The sequence below is a fragment of the Hypomesus nipponensis genome, chromosome 16, assembly GCF_054491055.1.
Source record: "Hypomesus nipponensis isolate SF chromosome 16, ASM5449105v1, whole genome shotgun sequence".
Taxonomy (NCBI): domain Eukaryota; kingdom Metazoa; phylum Chordata; class Actinopteri; order Osmeriformes; family Osmeridae; genus Hypomesus; species Hypomesus nipponensis.
Genome location: NC_140376.1, coordinates 10,389,251 through 10,398,652, shown reverse-complemented (window position 1 = coordinate 10,398,652; position 9,402 = coordinate 10,389,251). Strand labels below are relative to the sequence as shown.

The window sequence follows — 9,402 nt, the reverse complement described above, 5'->3', positions numbered from 1 at the left end:
TAACTTCTGTCTGAAAGGTTTTTTTCAAGTTTGAAGTGTTATAACATGCTTCTGTGGCTGTTAATAAATGGAAAATGTGTCTTGTGAAGATGTTTAGCCATTAGCTTCCGTTTTTGAGACTTTCCTTTTTTCATTGCACTAAAGTGCTTTTCAGCTCCTGAATAGCGTTTTCGATGCATTTACAATGTTTGGCATATAACTTCTGTCTGAATGGTTTTTTCGATGTTTGAAGTGATATAACATGCTTCTGTGGCTGTTATTACATGAAAAATGTGTTTTGTGAAGATGTTTAGCCATTAGATTCCGTTTTTGAGACTTTTTCTTATTCATTGCTCTAAAGTGCTCTCAGCTCCTGAATAGCGTTTTCAATGCATTTACAATGTCTGGCATATAACTTCTGTCTGAATGGTTTTCTTGACGTTTTAAGTGTTACAACATGCTTTTGTGGCTGTTATTACATGGAAAATGTATTTTGTGAAGATGTTTAGCCATTGGATTCCGTTTTTGAGAGTTTCATACTTTCATTGCTCTAAAGTGCTTTTCAGCTCCTGAATAGCGTTTTCAATGCATTTACAATGTTTGGCATATAACTTCTGTCTGAATGGTTTTCTTGACGTTTTAAGTGTTACAACATGCTTTTGTGGCTGTTAATACATGGAAAATGTATTTTGTGAAGATGTTTAGCCATTAGATTCCGTTTTTGAGAGTTTCATACTTTCATTGCTCTAAAGTGCTTTTCAGCTCCTGAATAGCGTTTTCAATGCATTTACAATGTTTGGCATATAACTTCTGTCTGAATGGTTTTCTTGACGTTTTCAGTGTTATAACATGTTTCTGTGGCTGTTTATATATTGAAAATGTGTTTTGTGAAGATGTTTAGCCATTAGATTCACTTTTTGAGACTTTCATACTTTCATTGCTCTAAAGTGCTTTTCAGCTCCTGAATAGCGTTTTCAATGCATTTACAATGTTTGGCATATAACTTCTGTCTGAATGGTTTTCTTGACGTTTTAAGTGTTACAACATGCTTTTGTGGCTGTTATTACATGGAAAATGTATTTTGTGAAGATGTTTAGCCATTAGATTCCGTTTTTGAGAGTTTCATACTTTCATTGCTCTAAAGTGCTTTTCAGCTCCTGAATAGCGTTTTCAATGCATTTACAATGTTTGGCATATAACTTCTGTCTGAATGGTTTTCTTGACGTTTTAAGTGTTATAACATGTTTCTGTGGCTGTTTATATATTGAAAATGTGTTTTGTGAAGATGTTTAGCCATTAGATTCACTTTTTGAGACTTTCATACTTTCATTGCTCTAAAGTGCTTTTCAGCTCCTGAATAGCGTTTTCAATGCATTTACAATGTTTGGCATGTAACTTCTGTCTGAATGGTTTTCTCGATGTTTGAAGTGTTATAACATGCTTCTGTGGCTGTTAATACATGGAAAACGTGTTTTGTGAAGATGTTTAGCCATTAGATTCCGTTTTTGAGACTTTCCTTTATTCATTGCTCTAAAGTGCTTTTCAGCTCCTGAAAAGCGTTTTCAATGCATTTGCAATGTTTGGCATATAACTTCTGTCTGAATGGTTTTTTTCACGTTTGAAGTGTTATAACATGCTTCTGAGGCTGTTATTACATGAAAAATGTGCTTTGTGAAGATGTTTAGCCATTAGATTCTGTTTTTGAGACTTTCCTTTTTTTATTGCTCTAAAGTGCTTTTCAGCTCCTGAATAGCGTTTTCAATGCATTTACAATGTTTGGCATGTAACTTCTGTCTGAATGGTTTTCTCGATGTTTGAAGTGTTATAACATGCTGCTGTGGCTGTTAATACATGGAAAACTTGTTTTGTGAAGATGTTTAGCCATTAGATTCCGTTTTTGAGACTTTTCTTATTCATTGCTCTAAAGTGCTCTCAGCTCCTGAATAGCGTTTTCAATGCATTTACAATGTTTGGCATATAACTTCTGGCTGAATGGTTTTCTTGATGTTTCAAGTGTTATAATATGTTTCTGTGGCTGTTAGTACATGGTAAAGGAGTTTTGTGAAGATGTTTCGCCTTTAGATTCCGTTTTTTGGACTTTCCTTTATTCATTGCTCTAAAGTGCTTTTCAGCTCCTGAATAGCGTTTTCAATGTATTTACAATGTTTGGCATATAACTTCTGTCTGAATGGTTTTCTTGACGTTTTAAGTGTTATAACATGTTTCTGTTGCTGTTCATATATGGAAAATGTGTTTTGTGAAGATGTTTAGCCATTAGATTCACTTTTTGAGACTTTCATACTTTCATTGCTCTAATGTGCTTTTCAGCTCCTGAATAGCGTTTTCAATGCATTGACGTTTGGCATATAACTTCTGTCTGAATGGTTTTTTTCATGTTTTAAGTGTTATAACATGTTTCTGTTGCTGTTAATATGTGGAAAGTGTGTTTTGTGAAGATGTTTAGCCATTAGATTCACTTTTTGAGACTTTCATACTTTCAGTGTTCTAAAGTTCTTTTCAGCTCCTGAATAGCGTTTTCAATGCATTGACGTTTGGCATATAACTTCTGTCTGAATGGTTTTCTTGATGTTTGAAGTGTTATAACATGCTTTTGTGGCTGCTAATACATGGAAAACGTGTTTTGTGAAGATGTTTAGCCATTAGATTCCGTTTTTGAGACTTTGATATATTTATTAATCTAAAGTGCTTTTCAGCTCCTGAATAGGCGTTTTCAATGCATTTACAATGTTTGGCATATAACTTCTGTCTGAATGGTTTTTTTTTTATGTTTGAAGTGTTATAACATGCTTCCGTGGCTGTTTTTGTCCATGGTAAAGGAGTTTTGTGAAGATGTTTCGCCTTTAGATTCCGTTTTTTGGACTTTCCTTTATTCATTGCTCTAAAGTGCTTTTCAGCTCCTGAATAGCGTTTTCAATGCATTTACAATGTTTGGCATATAACTTCTGTCTGAATGGTTTTTTCGATGATTGAAGTTTATAACATGCATCTGAGGCTGTTATTACATGAAAAATGTGCTTTGTGAAGATGTTTAGCCATTAGATTCCGTTTTTGAGACTTTCCTTTTTTTATTGCTCTAAAGTGCTTTTCAGCTCCTGAATAGCGTTTTCAATGCATTTACAATGTTTGGCATGTAACTTCTGTCTGAATGGTTTTCTCGATGTTTGAAGTGTTATAACATGCTGCTGTGGCTGTTAATACATGGAAAACGTGTTTTGTGAAGATGTTTAGCCATTAGATTCCGTTTTTGAGACTTTTCTTATTCATTGCTCTAAAGTGCTCTCAGCTCCGGAATAGCGTTTTCAATGCATTTACAATGTTTGGCATATAACTTCTGGCTGAATGGTTTTCTTGATGTTTCAAGTGTTATAATATGTTTCTGTGGCTGTTAGTACATGGTAAAGGAGTTTTGTGAAGATGTTTCGCCTTTAGATTCCGTTTTTTGGACTTTCCTTTATTCATTGCTCTAAAGTGCTTTTCAGCTCCTGAATAGCGTTTTCAATGTATTTACAATGTTTGGCATATAACTTCTGTCTGAATGGTTTTCTTGACGTTTTAAGTGTTATAACATGTTTCTGTTGCTGTTAATATATGGAAAATGTGTTTTGTGAAGATGTTTAGCCATTAGATTCACTTTTTGAGACTTTCATACTTTCATTGCTCTAAAGTGCTTTTCAGCTCCTGAATAGCGTTTTCAATGCATTGACGTTTGGCATATAACTTCTGTCTGAATGGTTTTTTTCATGTTTTAAGTGTTATAACATGTTTCTGTTGCTGTTAATATGTGGAAAATGTGTTTTGTGAAGATGTTTAGCCATTAGATTCACTTTTTGAGACTTTCATACTTTCAGTGTTCTAAAGTTCTTTTCAGCACCTGAATAGCGTTTTCAATGCATTGACGTTTGGCATATAACTAATGTATGAATGGTTTTCTTGATGTTTGAAGTGTTATAACATGCTTCTGTGGCTGTTAGTACATGGAAAACGTGTTTTGTGAAGATGTTTAGCCATTAGATTCCGTTTTTGAGACTTTGATATATTTATTAATCTAAAGTGCTTTTCAGCTCCTGAATAGGCGTTTTCAATGCATTTACAATGTTTGGCATATAACTTCTGTCTGAATGGTTTTTTTTTTATGTTTGAAGTGTTATAACATGCTTCTGTGGCTGTTTTTGTCCATGGTAAAGGAGTTTTGTGAAGATGTTTCGCCTTTAGATTCAGTTTTTTGGACTTTCCTTTATTCATTGCTCAAAGTGCTTTTCAGCTCCTGAATAGCGTTTTCAATGCATTTACAATGTTTGGCATATAACTTCTGTCTGAATGGTTTTTTCGATGATTGAAGTTTTATAACATGCTTCTGAGGCTGTTATTACATGAAAAATGTGCTTTGTGAAGATGGTTAGCCATTAGATTCCGTTTTTGAGACTTTCCTTTTTTTATTGCTCTAAAGTGCTTTTCAGCTCCTGAATAGCGTTTTCAATGCATTTACAATGTTTGGCATGTAACTTCTGTCTGAATGGTTTTCTCGATGTTTGAAGTGTTATAACATGCTTCTGTGGCTGTTAATACATGGAAAACTTGTTTTGTGAGGTGTTTAGCCATTAGATTCCGTTTTTGAGACTTTGATATATGTATTGCTCTAAAGTGCTTTTCAGCTCCTGAATAGCGTTTTCAATGCATTTACAATGTTTGGCATATAACTTCTGTCTGAATGGTTTTCTTGATGTTTGAAGTGTTATAACATGCTTCTGTGGCTGTTAATACATGGAAAACGTGTTTTGTGAAGATGTGTAGCCATTAGATTCCTTTTTTGAGACTTTGATATATTTATTGCTCTAAAGTGCTTTTCAGCTCCTGAACAGCGTTTTCAATGCATTTTCAATGTTTGGCATATAACTTCTGTCTGAATGGTTTTCTTGATGTTTGAAGTGTTATAACATGCTTCAGTGGCTGTTAATACATGGAAAACGTGTTTTGTGAAGATGTTTAGCCATTAGATTCCGTTTTTGAGACTTTCCTTTATTCATTGCTCTAAAGTGCTTTTCAGCTCCTGAATAGCGTTTTCAATGCATTTACAATGTTTGGCATATAACTTCTGTCTGAATGGTTTTCTTGATGTTTGAAGTGTTATAACATGCTTCTGTGGCTGTTAATACATGGAAAACTTGTTTTGTGAGGTGTTTAGCCATTAGATTCCGTTTTTGAGACTTTGATATATGTATTGCTCTAAAGTGCTTTTCAGCTCCTGAATAGCGTTTTCAATGCATTTACAATGTTTGGCATATAACTTCTGTCTGAATGGTTTTCTTGATGTTTGAAGTGTTATAACATGCTTCTGTGGCTGTTAATACATGGAAAACGTGTTTTGTGAAGATGTGTAGCCATTAGATTCCTTTTTTGAGACTTTGATATATTTATTGCTCTAAAGTGCTTTTCAGCTCCTGAACAGCGTTTTCAATGCATTTTCAATGTTTGGCATATAACTTCTGTCTGAATGGTTTTCTTGATGTTTGAAGTGTTATAACATGCTTCTGTGGCTGTTAATACATGGAAAACGTGTTTTGTGAAGATGTTTAGCCATTAGATTCCGTTTTTGAGACTTTCCTTTATTCATTGCTCTAAAGTGCTTTTCAGCTCCTGAATAGCGTTTTCAATGCATTTACAATGTTTGGCATATAACTTCTGTCTGAATGGTTTTTTTCATGTTTGAAGTGTTATAACATGCTTCTGAGGCTGTTTTTACATGAAAAATGTGCTTTGTGAAGATGTTTAGCCATTAGATTCCGTTTTTGAGACTTTCCTTTTTTTATTGCTCTAAAGTGCACTGTAAAACCTGATGAGTTAGTTCAACTCAAACGGTTCGAGGAAACCGATTGCCTTGAATCATTTGAGTTTATTAACTTATACTATTTAAGCATAGACAATTCTTTGATTTGAGTATAGGTAACTCAATTATTTATTGTCAATGTAAGTTAGGTAAATTAAGTTAATAGTACTAATTTCACTAAGTTAACTGAACTTAAACTAAAAAGTATTTTATACTTAAATATTGCATTTATCTTAACTCATCACAAATGTGTTTGTATAATGTATCTGAATAAGTTAGACTAACTTGAATGGGATTCTTTCCACAAATGTTCCTACTTAAGTTTCATTAACTCTGTTTTCTTCCATTAAAGCAAATTACTAGATTCTAGTTGTGACAACTTTTAGCAACTTAATTCATTCGAGGAAACCGATTGCCTTGAACCGTTCTAGTTGGGTTAACTCAGTATAAAAACACACATGTCTGATACAACTTCAATCATTTATTAAGTTGAATGAGGAGCACTTACAACGCAACACAAAGCATTTCAGTGTTCACATTTTTTTTTCCAGAGGTAATTTCTTCCTTTACAAATACATTTTCCCCTTTAAATCTTCTGGGAAAATAAAAAAATACCCAAAGTTAAAAAAATAAAAAATAAATTAAAATTATGAATAAAAAAAAAACAGTGCTCTGCTGAAAAATACTATCTTTAACCTCTGCACAAAGCCGGTACCAAGCACCACATTTTCCATAACTCCACCTCTTTACTGCAATGTCCATTGGTGCTTGCATTTTAGTTCCCCCCACCCTGATATTTACTCCCATCTATCTGCATAGTATTACATATAACACTTTCTTTGTCTGTCTAAATCTTACATTTTCTGTTATTGTCTCTCTTTCTAGCAATGCGTCCTTTTTGTTTACAAAAACAGAAAACCAAAATATGGTGAAATTACACTTTTTAACAGCTTATTTTTTAAGGCATTATTTAGAGATCAAAAAGACAAACAACCTATAAGTAAAATATATACCACTCTTGTAGCCGTTATATGAATTTGGAAGCCAGCAGCTTAGCCTAGCATAGTTACTGGATACAGCTCATCTGGCTGTGTCAAGTAGAAACCTGTGCCAACCAGCACCTTCAAAGCACACAAGAAAAAATTTCTTTTGTGTCTTCACCTGAACAAGTAATAACATGAATGTTGTTGTTTTTTAATCTGGTGTGCATTAAGTGGCCAACACCACAGAAAAAACTATTGCATCACACTTGCAACTCTTGTCATGAACACTAAGCAATCAGAACAGAAAACATAATTTGGCATGCAAGCCAAATTATGTTTTGACATGACAAACAATATCAACTACTATGGTCACAACTTTACTCCAACTCATTTCTTAAGGCCAGCAACTTAGGTTTGAGCTGTTTTCTCCCATCATCAAGGTTTAAGAGGACAACCTGGATGAAGTCGAAGAAGCCCCCTAACTTCTCAGGGTAGCTCAGATGGAGAGCATAGATCAGTCCAAACAAAATCACAAGTGAATCTGGCCAAGATCTGTGAGACATTACAACCTGATCTTCGAGGACGATTGACACGTGATGTGTTTCAAAAGGAGCTCCTGCAGGCACCTCTTCTTCATTGACCACTGCCACCAAAGCCACTGCTCCCTGGTTGGTTGCCTCAAACTCATCCTGAAAGGGGAAGGCATGTTCAGTATATGTGATGATCTGGATTTATTGTAGAAGCCTTGTAAGTTTAGAATAGCACAAACAAAATATACACGCAGCAGGTAGTAAATGATGCTCAGCTATTTTTTAGTTATGTGAGCAGTTTTTCTTCTTCAAATAAGTCTATGTGCATGATGAGACCGGATTTTTAAAACATGTCTAACTTGAACTGCAAACAAATGTCAAAAATCAGTGAATATCTCCTCCCGATCCGCTACAATGTCTGTATTGTGTGTGCGCTGAAAACAGAACCTTGGTCAATTTAAAAAAAAAAAATCCTGGTGGCTAAATCACAAACAAACCTCTTACTCATTTATTAATTCCTTTGATCCATCTCAGCCTTATTACTTACAATTTTAACATTCAACTTTTAGTTGAGCAAGGGGAAACAGCTTTTCAAGCCTAGATTATGTGATGCCCAATGTACACCGAAACAGAGGTAGTGTAGATAACTGCTCTAAAAAGGGAGCAAACAACTCACACAGTAGGAGGAATAAGAACATTTAGTGATTTCCCTTAGCAACATAGATTAAGGTATTGAGACATGGATAGAGAAGGAAACATGAAAAAAAATATACCTTGCATGTTTTGAAGAGCTCTGATGAATCCTCCTTTAAGTACAGCGGTAGGCCGGCCAAGGCTGCTGTTCGAGCTGCATTGATGTCGTTCTTATCCTGTTGCACACAAAATAAGTTATGCATAGGATGTTGGGGGCCGCTGTTTACATTTAACATCAATCTAATTGTGTATATGTGTGTGTGTGTGTGTGTATATATATATATATATATATATATATATATATATATATATATATACACACACATACATACATACACATATATATATATATACATACATACACATATATATATATATATGTGTGTGTGTGTATATATATATTTAAAAAAAACTCACCTGATAGAATGATATATAAAAAAAATAAATAAATAAAAACTCACCTGTTCCTCATATGCCATCAAAAGTTCTTCCATCTTCTCCCCAAAACTTCCAGTCTTCCTCTTTTTGTAGAGCTTCAGCAGCTTAGGTGTGTATTGGTCAAGTGCAGAAAAGAAGGAAAATTGTAGATTTTGATTGGTGATCCTGTGGAATTCGCTGTAGAGCTGCATGGGGGAACACAAGTTTGCAAAATTGATTTTTTAGATAAATATACATACTGCCATTAAACTAAACACTTCAAAGCTCTTTATCCAGACCAAGCACTCCTACAACGATGACGGACAAGTGCTTGTAACGTTTTAGTTGCCCGTTTTAAATTTTTACTCACCTGGGCTTCACAAAAAAGTGCAGGCCATCTGTCTTTTAGTTCGACAATGGGAGGAGCTGAATTCACCATCTCTTCACGCCTGAGAGCGAAGGTGCGCTGCATATGTTGATGAATGAGAATCATGTCTCTTTCTGTTGACGTCCTCCTGAACTGCTCCACTATCTCAAGCCTCTGGGTCTCCAGTGTGTCCTTCGATTGCCCACGGGGATAATTGGGAAGGAAGTTGACTTCCCCTCTTCTGGGTCTTTTGATGTTGGCCCTGGATGATGCAGCCTCTGGATTGGTCCTGCTTCGCTTTCCTGCATTTACAGCTACATCTTTTATTCCAGCCCTGCTCAGTTTGGTCCTGTAGTTGCCCATCTTGAAGCGCAGGCTGTTCTGCCAACCCTCATACCCTGTTTTGGAACCGTTTTCTTTTAGACAGGGGTGTTTTCTCACCAGAGCCTCTGCAGCTTTGCCAATCTGTTTGGCACTAGGATATGCTTTATGCTTATATATTTCCGCCGCCATTACATCCAGGATGTTGTGTTTTTGATCCCTGGTTAACCGAAGTGTTTTCCCCTCTCTCACAAATGAAGAGTTGCC

General features: G+C 35.2%; 1 protein-coding gene across 1 annotated transcript; it reads right to left on the bottom strand.

Moving 5' to 3' along the window:
* Nucleotides 1–6,304: 6,304 nt before the first annotated feature.
* Nucleotides 6,305–9,343, bottom strand: LOC146254850 (sterile alpha motif domain-containing protein 3-like). The gene is made up of 4 exons (XM_084676079.1): nucleotides 8,818–9,343; nucleotides 8,492–8,653; nucleotides 8,111–8,206; nucleotides 6,305–7,496 (listed from the first exon to the last, which is right to left on the bottom strand). The coding sequence occupies exons 1-4, from the start codon at nucleotides 9,325–9,327 to the stop codon at nucleotides 7,185–7,187; spliced, it is 1,080 nt and encodes a 359-aa protein (XP_084532205.1). The 5' UTR covers nucleotides 9,328–9,343; the 3' UTR covers nucleotides 6,305–7,184.
* Between the last annotated feature and the right edge of the window lie 59 nt (nucleotides 9,344–9,402).

Bases quoted from the DNA above. Each gene is read 5' to 3' on its own strand.
- LOC146254850 (XM_084676079.1), bottom strand. From the start codon at position 9,327: ATGGCGGCGGAAATATATAAGCATAAAGCATATCCTAGTGCCAAACAG. The intron at 8,207-8,491 runs GTGAGTTTTTAT...TGTGTGCAACAG, and splicing joins TGATGGCATATGAGGAACAG to GATAAGAACGACATCAATGC. The intron at 7,497-8,110 runs GTATATTTTTTT...TTCCCCTTTCAG, and splicing joins AGCTCTTCAAAACATGCAAG to GATGAGTTTGAGGCAACCAA.